Genomic DNA, 20,944 nt, shown 5'->3' on the forward strand with positions numbered 1-20,944 from the left:
ATTGCACCAAGATCCTCTCTCATCCGTTGGAAATTTGCCCTCCAGAAGTTTAGTGTCCTTGTCACCCCTCTACTACACATCTTATTAAAGGAGACATGAAAACTTATTATTTTGTGATCACTATTCCCCAAGTGACCCCCAACCCTTATATTTGATATGCGGTCTGGCCTGTTGGTTAATATTAGGTCTAGCAGTGCCCCCCTCCTTGTTGGGTCCTGAACCAGTTGTGAAAGGTAATTGTCTCTCATAGTTGTCAAAAACCGATTACCTTTACTGGAACTGCAGGTTTCTGTTCCCCAATCTATTTCAGGGTAGTTGAAGTCCCCCATAATAATGACTTCTCCTTGAGTCACAGCTTCATCTATTTGCTTTACGAGGATATTCTCCATTGCTTCCATTATTTTTGGAGATTTATAACAAACCCCTATCAGTAATTTATTATTTTTTTCCCCCTCCCCTTATCTCCACCCACAGGGACTCTACATTTTCATTAGATTCACCTATATTATCACGCAGGATGGGTTTTAAGGTCGATTTTACATACAGACACACCCCACCCCCTCGCTTATCTGTATGGTCATTTCTGAAAAGGCTATAGCCCTGCAAGTTAACAGCCCAGTCATGGCTCTCATCCAGCCATGTTTCAGATATCCCCACCATGTCATAATTATGCTCCAACAACATTAATTCTAATTCGTCCATTTTATTGGCGAGGCTTCTGGCATTAGTATACATGCACTTGATGTTCCTCTCTGTACCTCTATTCTTTCTTAAATTACTAACTGTTCTAACCCCACCCCCCATGCCACCGCCACCCGAATTTGAATGCAAAATTTGCTGGAATGATTAGTGGTTGCCATGTTGCACTTGGAGAGCCTCTGATATGCCTAAATAGTGGAAACTTCCCACAAGTTACCCCATTTTGGAAACGATACCCCTCAGGGAGCTCATTTAGATGTGTGGTGTGCACCTTGAACCCCCAGGTGCTTCAAAGAAGTCTAACATGTTGAGCCATAATAAGAAAAAAATCTAATTTTTCCCACAAAAATGTTCTTTTGGTCCCATTTTTTTTATTTTCACAAGGGTAACGAGAAATGCACCATACAATTTATTGTGCAATTTCTCCTGAGTACGCAGATACCCAATATGTGGAGGAAAACTACTGTTTGGGCGCATGGCAGGACTCAGAAAGGAAAAGCCATTTGACTTATTGAATACAACATTTTCTAGTATCATTAGTGGACGCCATGTCTGGTTTGGAGGTGCCTGATGTGCCTAAAGAGTGGAAACCCTCCACAAGTGACCCATTTTTTGCAAACAGCAAAATCACTGATGTCTGAATCTGAAGAAGTAAACAGATATTCAATCTTTTGCCACACTTGCAAGAAGACATCGAGACTGCATGGGCCAACATTCCTACATTTACATTTTTTTGTGACAAGAAATTGCTGCACTTAGAAAGACTAGAGGATGTCCAATGTACTAATAGATGGGTGTCTCTAATAAGGTGCACCAATCAGCTTATAGATGCTTTGTTTCCATTGTTTGCTTTTTGATAACAGATGTTTATTGGTAATTACTTACATTTATTAGTCATCATTTAGTGCTTTAAAATGTTTTCCATTTCTCTTGTATGATGACGTGAATTTACATTGACTGTCACTCATACAATTTGCCAAGTAAATTATTTAGAAGTGTCTATCTACCCGTGTGATTATTCTGAGTACAAAAAACATTTCAGAAAATTTTCCCCACATTCTGAAAATAAAAATTACTTCTCCCCTGCGTGACTTCTCCAGTGTGTAACTAGATTTGATGTGTTTGTAAAACATTTCTCATATTCTGATCAGAAAAATGGCTACTCCCCTGTGTGATTTCTCAGATGTCTAGTAAGTTTTTTCTGTTGAAAACATTTTCCACATACTGAACATGAAATGGTTGCTCCCCTGTGTGAATTGTCTTATGATTAGCAAGATCAGATTTTGAAGACCAGCATTTCCCACATTCTAAACATTCTCCCCTTTGTGAATTTTCAAATGTGTATCAAGATTTGTTTTCCGTTTATAACATTTTCCACACTCTGAACATACAAATGGTTTCTCCCCTGTATGACATCTGTGATGTCTAACAAGGTGTGATTTATCTCTAAAACATTTCCCACATTCTAAACATGAAAACGGCTTCTCCCCAGTGTGACATCTGTGATGTTTAAGAAGTTGTGATTTCCCTGTGAAACATTTCCCACATTCTAAACATGAAAATGGCTTCTCTCCTGTGTGGTATCTTTGATGTATAGCAAGATCTGATTTCACTGTAAAACATTTCCCACATTCTGAACATGAAAATGGCTTCTCCCCTTTGTGAATTCTCTGGTGTATAACAAAACATGAATTTTGTGTAAAACATTTCCCACATTCTGAACATGAAAATGGCTTCTCCCCTGTGTGAATTCTCTGATGTTTAGTTAGAACAGATTTTGTTATGCAACATTTCCCACATTCTGAGCATGAAAATGGCTTTTCCCCTGTGTGAATTTTCTTATGCTGAGCAAGAGATGATTGGTCTGAAAAACTTTTAAAACACTCTGAGCATGAAAATGGCTTCTCTCCTGTGTGAATTCTCTGATGTTTAGTAAGATCAAATTTTGTTATACAACATTTACCACATTCTGAACATGAAAATATCTTCTCCCCTGAGTGAATTTTCTGATGCTGAGCAAGAGATGATTTGTTTGAAAAACTTTTTAAACATTCTGAGCATGAAAATGTCTTCTCTCCTGTGTGAATTTTCTGATGCTGAACAAGAGATGATTTGTTTGAAAAACGTTTTTCACATTCTGAGCATGAAAATGGCTTCTCACCTGTGTGAATTTTCAGATGTGTAGCAAGTGTTATCTTCCGAAGAAAACATTTACCACATTCTGAACATGAAAATGGCTTCTCAACAGTGTGAATTTTCTTATGCTGAGCAAGAGATGATTTGTCAGAAAATTTTTTATCACATTCTGAGCATGAAAATGGTTTCTCCCCTGTATGAATATTCAGATGTGTAGCAAGTGTTGTCTTCCGAAGAAAACATTTACCACATTCTGAACATGAAAATGGCTTCTCCCCTGTGTGAATTTTCTGATGCTGAGCAAGAGATGATTTGTCAGAAAAACATTTTTCACATTCTGAGCATGAAAATGGCTTCTCCCCTGTGTGAATTCTCTGATGTTTAGTAAGATCAGATTTTGATATACAACATTTCCCACATTCCGAACATGAAAATGCCTTCTTTCTTGTATTTGCTCTTGGATGTTCACCATCCCTTTTGTTATATTTATTTTTCTTAAGAAGGAGTAGAGGTATGTCTGGTGTAATGGGACACTCTTCAAAAGTATCAGGTGTGATATTTGGATCATTTGCATTGAAATCTGAAAATATCTGGTATTTCTCTGAGATCATGTTACAGTTATCTGTAAAAAAAAATTAAATATTTATTTTTCAATAGACATTGAATCATTGCCAAAAATTTATCTTGGGTTGCTCCTGAACTGCTTCCTGTCTCATCCCATGCTTATACGTCCATCTGCCTCACTTGTCTGCATGATCTAGATTATTTCCTAACGTGATAAACTGTAAAATGCCAGTCAGTGACTAATTCCCGTTTCCTAGGGAGTCCCTGCATGCCTAACTACCATGGATTCCCAGGATCCACTGCTTGTTTCTGCCATCATCGGCTTTCCACAGTTTGCTCAATCTTGCCGGTAAGCATAATCATAACAGAATAACTGACCAATAACATTGAACATTGAAGGGGTTGTTGTCTTTCAAATAAAATATGGCAATCACTGCATTTGGCTTAAAAACCAGCTACGGTGGACTCACCTTCCTGGGGTCCACTGGTGAGTCTCTGATATTGCTCCGAATGTCTGGCATTGGCTGCAGCACTGACATTACATTGACAGCATGGCAGCCAGTCAGCTTACTGATTGGTTGCTGTGCTGTTGACATGATGTCAGCCTGGCAGGCAATACTAAATCTTGGAAGCAGTGGGGGAGACGTACCACAATATGCTGGACATACCACACTCCTCAATATTGAAACTTTAACACCCAGAAGGAAAATTTGCGAAGTTATGAAAATCACAGGATCAAAATACATGTTAGTAATTTGGAAATGATAAAAAAATGGATACAAAATTTTCAAAACATCTCTATCCTTTTAGTATCAAGTATGAGTGGCTTGTATGAAAATGCACTTACATGCTTTGGTTGATGTCAATAAGGTTATTTATGGTGGAATGTTCTGCTGCACTGAATACACTTGTACAAGAAAATCCTCAAGATCTGCTGCTAGCAGCTTAATTTGCAATTACCAACCAATGATGCAGAACACCAGAGCACGTTTAGACCACGCTGGCAGCTCACAGTACCACAAGCAATATGCAGCCTGGAGTTGTCGTGTGTGTTGAAAAACATCTGAAATACTTTGGAGAACTGGCCATAACATTGCAACGCCGAGCTATTAGTGTACCTGGGATAAATTTTAGAGGGGTCCGGATACTATACATTATGCCATTGGAGCGCCCGCTAGGACCCTGGGGTACTTGGGCCGATTCCGCTGGTCATTAAAGGGGTAGTCATGGCGGCAGTGACCAGGTACGTGGCCCTGGGTGTCCAAGTCAATGGAAGGGACTTTAAAGGGATTGTTGAATAAAGAATAACGTTTTTTCGTGACGCCACCTCTGGTATTCGGTCAGAGATGACTGATGCTGCTTTAAGGGGTCCACTGGGAATGATGTTATGGCAGGAGAGATGCTATGGCTTCCCACGGGTGAAGCGGGGTCCCCAGGACTCCCGGTGAAGTAGGCAAAGATGGTGCGGTGCCGGAAAGAATCAGAGGACACACAGTTGCAGTCTCTTTACCTTTTACTGTAGTAATCAGCCACAGTCCAGGGTAAGGATCACAAGTGATGGTGAGGTCCAGCCAGCTTGGAAGCGATTCGTGAATCCCCCTAGCCAGGTGGAGTTGGAAGCCTTCCTTTCTGCGCTGTGTTGTAGTCCCTTGCTGCCTTAGGCCTCACACAAGGTCCTCACTTTCTCTCTGTCCCTTTTAGTAGGACACTACCCACATGGCAGGCAACTCAAACCTTTTTACAGGTGTCTCTAAGTATGACTCCGGGCTCTATGTGTTGCTGTGCCTTCGGGTGTTAATGGTGGGCAGGCAACCTGCAATCTCCTGTCCGCTGGTTTCTGCTGTGGGACATACAGTTACCCCCACAACCACGGTCTTCCGGCTACCGGTTTCTTGTGCTTCGGTGAGGAGGAAGCTCAGTCGCAGCTCCCCTCCAGCTCTTTACTTCTCCTCTGCTTCTGCTCCCCTCACATTATCTTGCAGTCTGCTCTGTCTCTCTCTTTGCTCATTCCAGGAGCGGCAGAACCACGTGTATACATGGCCCCAGCTTTCCTCTCTCCTCTCACAGCCTGACTCAAACTCCTCCTCCAGCCAGAATATATAGGGATGTTCCCCTGAAGCCGGGTCTCGAGCTCCCCCTTCTGGCCTGAGTCAGAACAGTGTTGCATGTACTTGTTACATGTTAAAGTGATCCTTCCTCTCTTCCAAGCATGGCATCACCCTCCCCGAAAGGAAGGCAATACCACTGTAACAACCGGTTACCTGGGGTGTTACCCCATACTACACCATAATTATGGGAGTAGGACCAGTGTGACATTCCCTCGTTAAGGCTTCCTCATTGCATGGTCTCCGTAGTCTCCAGAACACTCTCTGGCTGTTGTTGCATTCAAGACCAAAACTGGAATCATCCCTGAAGAGGACAGACCTCCATTCTAGACTCCATTGCCATCTTGTTCTGCACCTTGATAAGCCAGTGGCTTAGTGGTTTGTAAAAATGCAAAACTTAGTAAAAAAAAAAATTAAAAAAAGTGGTTGTATTGTTTACCTTACAGGGTTAATCAATGCTATGATGGGGATAACGAATATGCTAACTTTTAAAATTCCTTTATTTTTAACAATACGTTTGTAATTTGGAGTGGGTTTCTTATACTCTTAAGAACCTTTTATAACCCCTTTCATGATCTTCCGTTTTTTTTAGATCTTGTTTTTTTTTCTCTCTTTCTTCCCAGAGCTATATATTTTTATTTTTCTGTCAATATAGCTGTTTGAGGGCTTGTTTTTTGTGGGACAAGTTGGGACATTTAAATTAACCTATTGTTTTTAATATATCTTACTGCAGAACAGGCAAACAAATTCCAAATGCGACGACATTGCAAAACAAAGTGCAATTTTACAATTCTGTTTTGTGTTTTTTATTTACCATGTTCACTAAATGCTAAAACTGACTGGGCAATATGATTACTTAGGTCACTATGACTACGTAAATACCAAACATGCTTGGGTTCTTTTTAATTTAAGTTGGTGAAAAAAAATAGCTTATGTCGTCATTTTCTGACACCTGTAGCGTTTCCATTTTTTGGGGATTTGGCTCTAGGATAGGGCTTATTTTTTGCTCCCCGAGCTGACACTTTTATTGATACCATTTTGGGATACATACAATGTTTTTATTGCCTGTTATTGCAATGGTGCAGTAATTGAGGGTTTTAGATTTTTTTCTTGTTAGGCTATTTACTGATCGGATTAATCCCGGTTGCTTGTGCACCTTTTTCTACCACACTTTTTCCTTCCACTCTACTTTCCATTAATATGCTTGGAAACAGCACTCTGTGAACAGCCATCTTCTTTAGCAATGACAAGTGATGAGCGAGTATACTCGTTGCTCGGGTTTTCCAGAGCACTCTCGGGTGGTCTCCGAGTATTTATTAGTGCTCGGAGATTTCGTTTTTGTTGCCGCAGCTGCATGATTTATGATTGCTAGACTGCCTGAATACATGTGAGGAATGCCTGTTTGTTAGGGAATTCCCACATGTATTCAACCTGTTTAGCAGCCATAAATCATGCAGCTGAGGCGAATAAAACTAAATCTCCGAGCGCTAACAAATACTCGGAGATCACCCGAGTGTGCTCTGGGAGACCCGAACAACGAGTATACTCGCTCATCACTAGCAATAACCTTTTGTGGCTTACCCTCCTTGTGGAGTGTGTCAATGACTGCCTTCTGGACATCTGTCAAGTCCGCAGTCTTACCCATGATTGTGGAGCCTACTGAAACAGACTAAGGGACCTTTTTAAACGCTTAGGAAGCCTTTGCAGGTGATTTTTGTTAATTACTCTAATTTACTGAGATAATGACTTTTGGGTTTTCATTGGCTGTAAGCCATATTCATCAACATTAACAGAAATAAACAATTTAAATAGATCACTCTGTTTGTAATGACTCTATATAATATATGAGCTTCACTTTTTGTATTGAAGAACTGAAATAAATTAACTTTTTGATGATATTCTAATTTTGTGAGAAGCGCTTGCATATCTATGGGGAGGATTTAATTTAATTGTTTGTAATCTTGGAGCTATATGGTGCTTAATCAAATATAATTAATTGTGTACTCTTAGGTGTGCACCTTTTTCTGTATTGATTTTCTCTCTTGATAGTATTGAAAGGGTTAACAAGACCTCACGAGGAGGTAAATGGAAAAGAATCCTCCTAAGACAGGAGACAAAATTAATACTAGATCTTGAGGCTTGAAGAGACGGATCTCATGTAAATCTGTCAACATCTTATATACAGTATATTTTTATTATTATATCTCTTTTGTATGTTGTTAAGGTCTATTTTCTACTGTTGGATTAAATGAATATTTCTGTACCATGTAATCACCAGTGGTTAATACTCTGATAATGAGTATTGTTCCCCAAGCTATGAATAAGGGCTGTGAACAAGCATGAAACGCGTCAGCGGGGATGTCACCATAAGTGTATGTGTTTTTGTTAGCACATGCCTGCACAGAAAGAATAATTTTAACTAGGGAATAAAAGTGATGTTTTAACCTTTCTATGTGGTGCTGGATTATCACTGTACAAGTCCTGGTTCTACATATTCTCTGAATCCTTATCTTGAGGTCATAGACATCCATCATATAAGGGGTTACTTACCTCTTCTGTACAGTCACCACAAGTCCATGGTTGGACTAATGCACAACACCTGTCCTATACACATTGATGCCAAGTCCATGACCCTCAAGGGTTTATATCATATGAGAAATAATTATTAATACTCCCTTTCCCTGATGGCCAGGTGCTCCGCCAGTCTCCATGCCTCCTCTTTAGGATGAACTCGTGAGCGATTTAGCCAATCACTATCCGCAGCCGAGACTAGTCCTTTCCTGATGTGGATGGAGTTAGGCTGGAGCGATCACATGACCAAACGGTCAGAGCAGATTGTACAGAGATTGGCCCTATATTCTTCTTAGTGGGAAAACTGTATTACATTAGTTTTGGCCTGTGAAATGTTGTAGCTGAAATGCTTTAATAGAAAAAGCACCAAATCCTTCGTTCAGTAAAAATGCACATCAAAACGTTTTGAGAGAACAAGCCCTAAAAATAAAAACTAAAATTCTACAGGAAGGATAATCTGTATTTTCTCTGCATTTAGTGGTTACTACTCACCTTTGCAATTATCTGTAGGAATCTCCTCTTTCCACCGCTCATCTCCCCTCACATATGTCTCTGTAGTATTAATATGGGTCAGATCTTTACCCTGAAACAAATATTGTAAAAGTTACAGACAGTTGGAGAAGTCACATCTATGATCAGCTCTAATCCTGCCATCTCCACCGTTCTCATTACACAAGTATAAAACATATAATACTGGTGGATAAAACAAGACTGAGCACAAAACCTTCACAGCCGTCTACACATCATAGGGGAGATCTCATGACATCTTCTCTCCATCTACCTGATGATCTTCAGGAACATTGGGATTTTCTTCTTTACAGTCCTGTGGAAGAAGAGGATGAGGACATCTCTCTGGTGTTGTCCTCTCACTGGATAGAACTGGAGGAAACACATACAGAGACTAAATTCATTCTTTACATCCAGATAATTATAGGCCGTGTGTATTTAGTCCTGTATTACCTGGTGATGTGAGGGGCTGAGGATCCTCCATCGCGACATCCTTGTACAGATCTTTGTGTCCTTCTAAATACTCCCACTCCTCCATGGAGAAATAGATGGTGACATCCTGACACCTTATAGGAACCTGACACATACAGTGATACAGTCATCCCCAGATCCCTCCATAGCATTACTGTATAATGTCCCAGCATTCCCAGCAGTGTCACCTCTCCAGTCAGCAGCTCAATCATCTTGTAGGTGAGTTCTAGGATCTTCTGATCATTGACTCCCGCATGTTTCAGGGGGTAGGGTAGAGGCCCCATGATTGGCCTGTGGGGTCTTCCCCATCCCTCAGACACAGGGGCCTGACAGCGATCACTACAGGTCTTCTTCACTACTGTGTAATCCTGGTTATGGAGAGACACATTAATAAATCTCACTACAGACATTTCCAGAGTCCTCACCTCTCCAGTTCTGTTCATCTGTTATTCCCATAGATAAGAATGATGTAATGTGACGTCATCAGAATCTCTCACCTCTCCAGTAAGCCGGAAGAGGATCTCTAGGGTGAGGTGTAATATCCTCTCCGTCATCTTGTCACTACTCCTATCCATCCTTGGTGGGTCAATCAGGAAAATTCTCTTATACAGAAGATCTCTACTGAGAGGATCCAATATTGTTGGGACCTGAATAGGCAGAAGATGAGCCGATATAACATCATGAAAAAATCTATTCATTATGTTAAGAAATCTTCACATCACATCTTCATGGTGGCAGCATCTACCTGATGATCTAGAGGAACATTGGGATTTTCTTGTTTACAGTCCCATGGAAGAAGAGGACGGGGACATCTCTCTGGTGTTGTCCTCTTACTGGATACAACTGGAGGAAACACATACAGGGACTGATTTTATTCTTTACAAACAGATAATTATAGGCCGTGTGTATTTAGTCCTGTCTATTACCTGGTGATGTGAGGGGCTGGGGAACCTCCAATATGACGTCCTTGTACAGATCTTTGTGTTCTTCTAAATACTCCCACTCCTCCAGGGAGAAATAGACGGCGACATCCTGACACCTTATAGGAACCTGACACATACAATGATACTGTCATACCCCGATCCTTTCATAAGATTACTATATAATGTCCCAGCAATCCCAGCAGTGTCACCTCTCCAGTCAGCAGCTCAATCATCTTGTAGGTGAGTTCTAGGATCTTCTTGTCATTGATGTCCTCATGTACCAGGGGGTGAGTTGGAGGCCCCATGATTGGGCTCAGGGTTCTTCCACATCCCTCAGACACAGGGGCCTGACAGCAATCACTATAAGTCTTCTTCACTACTGTGTAATCCTGGTTATGGAGAGATTAATAAATCTCACTACAGACATTTCCAGAGTCCTCACCTCTCCAGTTCTGTCCATCTGTTATTCCCATAGATAAAAATGATGTAATGTGACGTCATCAGAATCTCTCACCTCTCCAGCAAGCAGGAAAAGGCTCTCTAGGGTGATGTGTAATATCCTCTCCACCATCTTGTCCCTGTCCCTATCCATCCTTGATGGGTCAATCAGGAAATGAATCTTATATAAGAGGAGCCAATATTGTAGAGACCTGAAGGAGGGGAAGATGAGTTGATGTATCATCATAAAGAATCTATTCCATATGTTATGAAGAAATATTTTCTATGTCTCATCTTCATAGTGGCAGCATGTCAGACACATGATCTCCATAAACCATCATGTAACAGAACAGTTACATCTCAGACATACCGGTATCCTGTATCATCATTGCAGCGATGTAAACAGACTGAAGGAAACAATGAACGCCTGAGTGATGGAGTGGAAATATGTGATAAAGATGGAGCGCGGCCTGAACTCGATGTGTTTGTGTCCTTTCCCCAGAATCTGCCATCTACACTGATAATGGTGCAGATTACTAATACAGGAGACGTTCTGGTCACAGGGACTCTGGAAATACAAAGTGCAATGACACTGGGAGGGTCCCGGGGAGCGGCCATGAGGGGGATTTACAGGAATCATTCATTATAACTGCTGCAATTATAAATGTCGCCTGAAGGAACCGTGATAGAAACAAGTCCGGTATATAGAACCGCAGAGAGGCTTCTACAGGGGACGTGTGCGCTTCTCTCTATTCATCGTCTATGGGACGGAGGAGAAACGAGCGCGGCTCTAACTGGTGACAATGCATAGCTCCCAACCGTCCCTCATTGTGCGGGATTGTCCCGGTTTTCAGCCTCTGCCCCGCACGGGACACTCTAATCCCGCGGCACAGACAGCAGGACCGACACGCCCCCTTGTATAGTTAACCCATGCCCCGGGCCCTTCCTTACCCTTCTGTATGGCTGCCTGCTTTCTGCGCACAGGACCTGTGATGAGGTCACAGGAGGGGAGGAGTCAGCGGTCACATGATTGGCAGATCGGGACCTCCGTGGATTGCAGGACTTGCTGCCACCTTGCCACTTGGTCCTGCAGGAGGTAAGTAATGCCTTGTATGGGGTCAGGAGGTGTACAGTGTGGATGTAGCAGAGCCGAGTGTGTACGAAGTGTGCGGAGCGGAGCCGTGTGTGTACGAGGTGTGCGGAGCTGTGTGCATACCTCCCAACTTTTGAAGATGGGAAAGAGGGACAAAGTTTGCGGCGCGCTTTGCGCGCCGCGGCAAATTTTAGGCCACGCCTCTGACCACACCCATTCATAATTAGTCACACCCATATCCACATCCCAACCACACCCATTTAGCACTGCCGATCACACTGTTTCATATACAATAATTATAAACAAAAAAATATGGCCACACAGTGCCCCATACTGTATAATGGCCACACATGATGCTCCATACTGTACGATGACCACACATGACGCTCCATAATATATAATGACCACACATGACGCTCCATAATATATAATGAACACACATGACGCTCCATACTGTATAATGAACACACATGATGCTCCATACTGTATGACCGCACATGATGCTCCATAGTGTATAATGACCGCACATGATGCTCCAGACTGTATAATGACCGCACATGATGCTCCATACTGTATAATGAACACACATGATGCTCCATACTGTATGACCGCACATGATGCTCCATAGTGTATAATGACCGCACATGATGCTCCATACTGTATAATGACTGCACATGATGCTCCATACTGTATAATGACCGCACATGATGCTCCATACTGTATGACCGCAAATGATGCTCCATACTGTATAATGACCGCACATGATGCTCCAGACTGTATAATGACCGCACATGATGCTCCATATTGTATAATGACCACACATGATGCTCCATACTGTATAATGACCGCACATGATGCTCCATACTGTATAATGGCCACACATGATGCTCCATACTGTATAATGACCGCACATGATGCTCCATACTGTATAATGACCGCACATGATGCTCCATACTGTATAATGGCCGCACATGATGCTCCATACTGTCTAATGACCGCACATGATGCTCCATACTGTATAATGACCGCACATGATGCTCCATACTGTATAATGACCGCACATGATGCTCCATACTGTATAATGACCGCACATGATGCTCCATATTGTATAATGACCACACATGATGCTCCATACTGTATAATGACATACAGGCACGCAGCTCACACACAGGCACGCAGCTCACACGCACGCAGCTCACACACGCACGCAGCTCACACACGCACGCAGCTCACACACATGCAGCTTTGACACAAATGCATCACACACGCAGCCATCACACACACACGCAGCCATCACACACACACACGCAGCCATCACACACACACACACACGCAGCCATCACACACACACGCAGCCATCACACACACACACGCAGCCATCACACACACACGCAGCCATCACACACACACACACACGCAGCCATCACACACACACACGCAGCCATCACACACACGCAGCCATCACACACACACACACGCAGCCATCACACACACACACACACACGCAGCCATCACACACACACACGCAGCCATCACACACGCAGCCATCACACACACACAGCCATCACACACACACACGCAGCCATCACACACACACACGCAGCCATCACACACACACGCAGCCATCACACACACGCAGCCATCACACACACACACACAGCCATCACACACACACACACGCAGCCATCACACACACACGCAGCCATCACACACACACGCAGCCATCACACACACACGCAGCCATCACACACACACGCAGCCATCACACACACACGCAGCCATCACACACACGCAGCCATCACACACACACACACAGCCATCACACACACACACACGCAGCCATCACACACACACGCAGCCATCACACACACACGCAGCCATCACACACACACGCAGCCATCACACACACACGCAGCCATCACACACACACGCAGCCATCACACACACACGCAGCCATCACACACGCAGCCATCACACACACACAGCCATCACACACACACAGCCATCACACACACACAGCCATCACACACACACACGCAGCCATCACACACACACACACGCAGCCATCACACACACACACACGCAGCCATCACACACACGCAGCCATCACACACACACACCCAGCCATCACACACACACACCCAGCCATCACACACACACACGCAGCCATCACACACACACACACACACGCAGCCATCACACACACACGCAGCCATCACACACACACACGCAGCCATCACACACATCACACACACACATCACACACACACAATCTCCTCTGTGATGCAGGGGCGGCTGATGTCCATGTGCAGCTCTCTGCTGAAGTCTTCAGTCTCCTGCTCACAGCTCTGCACTATCCCGGCACCTCCCCCGTCTCTCCTTCTCTGCCGGGATAGCAGCTAAGGCTACGTTCACATTTGCGTTGTGCGCCGCAGCGTCGGCGCCGCAGCGCACAACGCAAACAAAAACGCGGCAAAACGCACGCTAAAACGCTGCGTTTTGCGCCGCATGCGTCGTTTTTGCCCGCAAGTTGGACGCAAAAAAAATGCAACTTGAAGCGTTTCTTGCGTCCAACGCTTGCGGCCATGCGGCGCAAAACGCAGCACAACGCATGTCCATGCGCCCCCATGTTAAGTATAGGGGCGCATGACGCATGCGGCGCCGCTGCGGCGCCCGACGCTGCGGCGCTGACCGCAAATGTGAACGTAGCCTAAGAGCAGAAGCCGGAGCTCCGTGCACACACAGCCAGAGGTAGTGAATCGCTGACCTTTCTTCTTGATTGCTGCAGGCTCTCTCCTTCAGCGTGGCAGCGCCGCACAGGGGGCGGGAGGGGGGGGGGGGTGTTGCGCGGGCGGTCAGGAGGCAGCTTTTATAAAAAAAAAAAAAAAAAACAGGCTGGCTCTCTCTACGTCCCGGAAGTGGGCGGGGCTTCACCGGCGGCCGCAAATTCGGGATTTTAAATGCCCGAAGCGGGACAGCGGGACCCCGGTGCCAAAGCGGGACTGTCCCGCTGAAATCGGGACGGTTGGGAGGTATGGCTGTGTGTGTACAAGGTGTGCGGAGCAGAGCCGAGTGTGTACGAGGTGTGCGGAGCGGAGCCGTGTGTGTATTAGGTGTGCGGAGCGGAGCCGTGTGTGTACGAGGTGTGCGGAGCCGTGTGTGTACGAGGTGTGCGGAGCGGAGCCGTGTGTGTACGAGGTGTGCGGAGCCGTGTGTGTACGAGGTGTGCGGAGCGGAGCCGAGTGTGTACGAGGTGTGCGGAGCGGAGCCGAGTGTGTACGAGGTGTGCGGAGCGGAGCCGAGTGTGTACGAGGTGTGCGGAGCGGAGCCGAGTGTGTACGAGGTGTGCGGAGCGGAGCCGAGTGTGTACGAGGTGTGCGGAGCCGTGTGTGTACGAGGTGTGCGGAGCGGAGCCGTGTGTGTACGAGGTGTGCGGAGCGGAGCCGAGTGTGTACGAGGTGTGCGGAGCGGAGCCGAGTGTGTACGAGGTGTGCGGAGCGGAGCCGAGTGTGTACGAGGTGTGCGGAGCGGAGCCGAGTGTGTACGAGGTGTGCGGAGCGGAGCCGAGTGTGTACGAGGTGTGCGGAGCGGAGCCGAGTGTGTACGAGGTGTGCGGAGCGGAGCCGAGTGTGTACGAGGTGTGCGGAGCGGAGCCGAGTGTGTACGAGGTGTGCGGAGCGGAGCCGAGTGTGTACGAGGTGTGCGGAGCGGAGCCGAGTGTGTACGAGGTGTGCGGAGCGGAGCCGAGTGTGTACGAGGTGTGCGGAGCGGAGCCGAGTGTGTACGAGGTGTGCGGAGCGGAGCCGAGTGTGTACGAGGTGTGCGGAGCCGTGTGTGTACGAGGTGTGCGGAGCGGAGCCGTGTGCGTGCGAGGTGTCCGGAGCGGAGCCGTGTGTGTGTGAGGTGTGTGGAGCGGAGCCGTGTGTGTGCGCGAGGTGAGCGGAGCGGAGCCGTGTGTGTGCGCGCGAGGTGTGCGGAGCGGAGCCGTGTGTGTGCGCGCGAGGTGTGCGGAGCGGAGCCGTGTGTGTGCGCGCGAGGTGTGCGGAGCGGAGCCGTGTGTGTGCGCGAGATGTGCGGAGCGGAGCCGTGTGTGTGCGCGAGAGGTGTGCGGAGCGGAGCCGTGTGTGTGCGTGCGAGGTGTGCGGAGCGGAGCCGTGTGTGTGCGCACGAGGTGTGCGGAGCGGAGCCGTGTGTGTGCGCGAGATGTGCGGAGCGGAGCCGTGTGTGTGCGCGAGGTGTCTGGAGCGGAGCAGTGTGTGTACGAGGTGTCTGGAGCAGAGCATCACACACACACAGCCATCACACACACACAGCCATCACACACACACAGCCATCACACACACACACGCAGCCATCACACACACACACACGCAGCCATCACACACACACACACGCAGCCATCACACACACGCAGCCATCACACACACACACCCAGCCATCACACACACACACCCAGCCATCACACACACACACGCAGCCATCACACACACACACACACACGCAGCCATCACACACACACGCAGCCATCACACACACACACGCAGCCATCACACACATCACACACACACATCACACACACACAATCTCCTCTGTGATGCAGGGGCGGCTGATGTCCATGTGCAGCTCTCTGCTGAAGTCTTCAGTCTCCTGCTCACAGCTCTGCACTATCCCGGCACCTCCCCCGTCTCTCCTTCTCTGCCGGGATAGCAGCTAAGGCTACGTTCACATTTGCGTTGTGCGCCGCAGCGTCGGCGCCGCAGCGCACAACGCAAACAAAAACGCGGCAAAACGCACGCTAAAACGCTGCGTTTTGCGCCGCATGCGTCGTTTTTGCCCGCAAGTTGGACGCAAAAAAAATGCAACTTGAAGCGTTTCTTGCGTCCAACGCTTGCGGCCATGCGGCGCAAAACGCAGCACAACGCATGTCCATGCGCCCCCATGTTAAGTATAGGGGCGCATGACGCATGCGGCGCCGCTGCGGCGCCCGACGCTGCGGCGCTGACCGCAAATGTGAACGTAGCCTAAGAGCAGAAGCCGGAGCTCCGTGCACACACAGCCAGAGGTAGTGAATCGCTGACCTTTCTTCTTGATTGCTGCAGGCTCTCTCCTTCAGCGTGGCAGCGCCGCACAGGGGGCGGGAGGGGGGGGGGGGGTGTTGCGCGGGCGGTCAGGAGGCAGCTTTTATAAAAAAAAAAAAAAAAAACAGGCTGGCTCTCTCTACGTCCCGGAAGTGGGCGGGGCTTCACCGGCGGCCGCAAATTCGGGATTTTAAATGCCCGAAGCGGGACAGCGGGACCCCGGTGCCAAAGCGGGACTGTCCCGCTGAAATCGGGACGGTTGGGAGGTATGGCTGTGTGTGTACAAGGTGTGCGGAGCAGAGCCGAGTGTGTACGAGGTGTGCGGAGCGGAGCCGTGTGTGTATTAGGTGTGCGGAGCGGAGCCGTGTGTGTACGAGGTGTGCGGAGCCGTGTGTGTACGAGGTGTGCGGAGCGGAGCCGTGTGTGTACGAGGTGTGCGGAGCCGTGTGTGTACGAGGTGTGCGGAGCGGAGCCGAGTGTGTACGAGGTGTGCGGAGCGGAGCCGAGTGTGTACGAGGTGTGCGGAGCGGAGCCGAGTGTGTACGAGGTGTGCGGAGCGGAGCCGAGTGTGTACGAGGTGTGCGGAGCGGAGCCGAGTGTGTACGAGGTGTGCGGAGCCGTGTGTGTACGAGGTGTGCGGAGCGGAGCCGTGTGTGTACGAGGTGTGCGGAGCGGAGCCGAGTGTGTACGAGGTGTGCGGAGCGGAGCCGAGTGTGTACGAGGTGTGCGGAGCGGAGCCGAGTGTGTACGAGGTGTGCGGAGCGGAGCCGAGTGTGTACGAGGTGTGCGGAGCGGAGCCGAGTGTGTACGAGGTGTGCGGAGCGGAGCCGAGTGTGTACGAGGTGTGCGGAGCGGAGCCGAGTGTGTACGAGGTGTGCGGAGCGGAGCCGAGTGTGTACGAGGTGTGCGGAGCGGAGCCGAGTGTGTACGAGGTGTGCGGAGCGGAGCCGAGTGTGTACGAGGTGTGCGGAGCGGAGCCGAGTGTGTACGAGGTGTGCGGAGCGGAGCCGAGTGTGTACGAGGTGTGCGGAGCGGAGCCGAGTGTGTACGAGGTGTGCGGAGCCGTGTGTGTACGAGGTGTGCGGAGCGGAGCCGTGTGCGTGCGAGGTGTCCGGAGCGGAGCCGTGTGTGTGTGAGGTGTGTGGAGCGGAGCCGTGTGTGTGCGCGAGGTGAGCGGAGCGGAGCCGTGTGTGTGCGCGCGAGGTGTGCGGAGCGGAGCCGTGTGTGTGCGCGCGAGGTGTGCGGAGCGGAGCCGTGTGTGTGCGCGCGAGGTGTGCGGAGCGGAGCCGTGTGTGTGCGCGAGATGTGCGGAGCGGAGCCGTGTGTGTGCGCGAGAGGTGTGCGGAGCGGAGCCGTGTGTGTGCGTGCGAGGTGTGCGGAGCGGAGCCGTGTGTGTGCGCACGAGGTGTGCGGAGCGGAGCCGTGTGTGTGCGCGAGATGTGCGGAGCGGAGCCGTGTGTGTGCGCGAGGTGTCTGGAGCGGAGCAGTGTGTGTACGAGGTGTCTGGAGCAGAGCGCGTGTGTACGGAGCGGAGCCGTGTGCAAAGTGTACGGAGCACAGCCGCGTGTGTAGGAGTAGCTATGTGTGGCCATTATATGGTACGAAGTATCATGTGCAGCCATTATACAGTATGGAGCATCATGTGCGGTCATTATACGGTATGGAGCATCATGTGTGGCCAATATACAGTATGGAGCATCATGTGCAGTCATTATACAGTATGGGGCATCATGTGTGGCCATTATACAGTATGGGGCATCATGTGTGGCCATTATACAGTATGGAGCATCATGTGTGGCCATTATACAGTATGGAGCATCATGTGCGGTCATTATACAGTATGGGGCATCATGTGTGGCCATTATACAGTATGGAGCATCATGTGCGGTCATTATACAGTATTGAGTATCATGTGCGGTCATTATACAGTATGGAGCATCATGTGCAGTCATTATACAGTATGGAGCATCATGTGCGGTCATTATACAGTATGGGGCATCATGTGCAGTCATTATACAGTATGGAGCATCATGTGCGGTCATTATACAGTATGGAGCATCATGTGCAGTCATTATACAGTATTGAGTATCATGTGCAGCCAATATACAGTATGGGGCATCATGTGCAGTCATTATACAGTATGGAGCATCATGTGCAGTCATTATACAGTATGGAGCATCATGTGCGGCCATTATACAGTATGGAGCACTGTGGCCATATTTTTTTGTTTATAATTATTGTATATGAAACAGTGTGATCAGCAGTGCTAAATGGGTGTGGTTGGGACGTGGATATGGGTGTGACTAATTATGAATGGGTGTGGTCAGAGGCGTGGCCTAAAATTTGCCGTGGCGCGCAACGCGCGCCGCAAACTTTGTCCCTCTTTCCCATCTTCAAAAGTTGGGAGGGATGGACAATGCAGGAAGACGATGAGAGAATCGCTGACGTCTTCTACCCTCAACGTGACAGGTTCCCTTATATGAAGCCCAGAATGACAAATACAAATGTTCTAGCGCCTGCGGCCAGTAATGGGGAATCTCCAGCACCTACCTCCACCTGCAGAGCCGCACACCACATATATGGCTGTTCTGTGCGCACAGGACCTGTGATGAGGTCACAGGAGGGGAGGAGTCAGGGGTCACATGATCAGGGGCCTCAGTATATACAGGACTGTGCTGGTTGTCCTGGTGCTGGAGGAGCGGAGTCCAGGCAGCGCACATAGGGAGCTCCCGGGGGCACGTTCCCGTACAGCCGACCACTTGCTCAGGAGACTTCAGAGCATTTACAGAGAGATGAACCAGCGCTCCATAATCACCAGGATTTGCCTCAAAACTTCTTTATTGTGAGGTTTTTCTGACCCTCATTCATGAATATTCTTTCTTGTGGTCACAATGTTTCAGCTCACAGACCCTTCCTCAGGCTTAAAGCTAAGTGCACACGTTTCAGAATTGCCGTGGAAATTTCCACGGCAATTCCGCAACTCCTGCCACGGGTATATCGCATGCGGAATTAGCATGAGTATTCCGGCTAAGCACTAGCGTTTTCCAAGCGATCTGTAGCATCGCTTGGAAAACTGATTGACAGGTTGGTCACACTTGCCAAACATAGTGTTTGACAAGTGTGACCAACTTTTTACTATTGATGCTGCCTATGCAGATCTCAGCGGTGCACACGGCAGCTTCCGTTCCCCTGAATGCAGTGTGTGAAGGACCTGTGATGACGTCACGGTCACATGACCGCGACGTCATCGCAGGTCCTTCGCACACAGCATCCCGGGGAACGGAAGGTGCCATGAGCACCGCTGAAAGGCAGGAAGACTCCAGGGGCCATCAGAAGGTGAGTATATCCCTATTTTTTATTTTAATTCTTTTTTTTAACAATTATATGGTGCCCAGTCCGTTTAGGAGAGTCTCCTCTCCTCCACCCTGGGTACCATCCACACATGATCCGCTTACTTCCCGCATGGTGGGCATAGCCCCATGCCGGAAGTAAGCGGATCAATGCATTCCTATCTGTGCGGAATCCCCCGATTCCGCAAATTAATGAACATGCTGCGTTTTTTTCCGGAATGTTTTTTCGCTCAGGAAAAAAATGCAGCATGTGCATACAAAATGCGGATTGCATTCTATTAATAGGATGCTTAATGTGAGTGTTTTTTTGTGGTTTTATCGCGTTTTTATAGCGAAAAAATGTGAACAAATGCGAAAAAACCGGAACATGTGCACACAGCCTAAAACATTTCCCTGTTCCGTACATTCCAAGAAGCTGCAAAAATGTTTGTGCATGCCCTCATCATCTCCCGCCTCCACTATTGCAACCTTCTACTCTCTGGCCTCCCCTCTAGCCCTCTTGCACCACTCCAATCTATCCTAAACTCTGCTGCTCGAGTAATCCAACTGTCTCTCCATTATTTCCCACCCTCTCCTCTCTTCCAGGCCCTTCACTGTCTTCCTGTTGCCCAGAGGCTACAGTTCAAATGCCTAACTATGACATACAAAGCCTTCCACAACCTGTATCCTCCATACATCTGTAACATGCTCTCCCAATGTCTGACTGGGACATGGCTTCCTCTACTCTAACCCAGTGTGCTGTCAGCGAGATGTACCATCACTGCCCACAAGCACTTGTCAACGTGTCCGTGGTTAGGTGCAATTTCCCAGTAACATCATTGTGGAGGGCACAGGTACTGTTGTGGGACACGTGCTTGTGTAATGCGGGGACGGCACACTGGGAGAAAGTGTCGACTGGGGACCGAGTACCTTGTGATGTTCAATGCCATCAGCTTATGAAAAGCTTCCATCTCCCACGAGCCTAAAATGCAACATTTTGAGCGCAAGCAGACGAGAAATGTGTGAATTT

The 20,944-nt window shown here is 47.9% G+C and overlaps 1 protein-coding gene across 2 annotated transcripts; it reads right to left on the minus strand.

Moving 5' to 3' along the window:
• Positions 1-48: 48 nt before the first annotated feature.
• Positions 49-19,283, minus strand: LOC143767431 (uncharacterized). 2 transcript variants are annotated; one of them, XM_077255766.1, is made up of 7 exons: positions 19,136-19,283; positions 10,491-10,626; positions 10,186-10,365; positions 9,036-9,159; positions 8,857-8,954; positions 8,568-8,658; positions 49-3,457 (listed from the first exon to the last, which is right to left on the minus strand). In XM_077255766.1, the coding sequence occupies exons 2-7, from the start codon at positions 10,566-10,568 to the stop codon at positions 2,007-2,009; spliced, it is 2,022 nt and encodes a 673-aa protein (XP_077111881.1). In that variant the 5' UTR covers positions 10,569-10,626; positions 19,136-19,283; the 3' UTR covers positions 49-2,006. The 2 variants fall into 2 exon arrangements, with proteins under 2 accessions (XP_077111881.1, XP_077111882.1); XM_077255767.1 differs by lacking the exons at positions 10,186-10,365; positions 10,491-10,626; positions 19,136-19,283 and adding an exon at positions 9,242-9,575.
• Positions 19,284-20,944: the final 1,661 nt, after the last annotated feature.

The sequence above is a fragment of the Ranitomeya variabilis genome, chromosome 4, assembly GCF_051348905.1.
Source record: "Ranitomeya variabilis isolate aRanVar5 chromosome 4, aRanVar5.hap1, whole genome shotgun sequence".
Classification (NCBI taxonomy): Eukaryota; Metazoa; Chordata; class Amphibia; order Anura; family Dendrobatidae; genus Ranitomeya; species Ranitomeya variabilis.

Coding starts and splice junctions, on each gene's coding strand:
- LOC143767431 (XM_077255766.1), bottom strand. CDS start 10,568: ATGGATAGGGACAGGGACAAGATGGTGGAGAGGATATTACACATCACC. Junction 10,366..10,490: donor TTTTCCTGCTTGCTGGAGAG/GTGAGAGATTCT, acceptor CTCCATAACCAG/GATTACACAGTAGTGAAGAA. Junction 9,160..10,185: donor TTGAGCTGCTGACTGGAGAG/GTGACACTGCTG, acceptor TGTATGTGTCAG/GTTCCTATAAGGTGTCAGGA.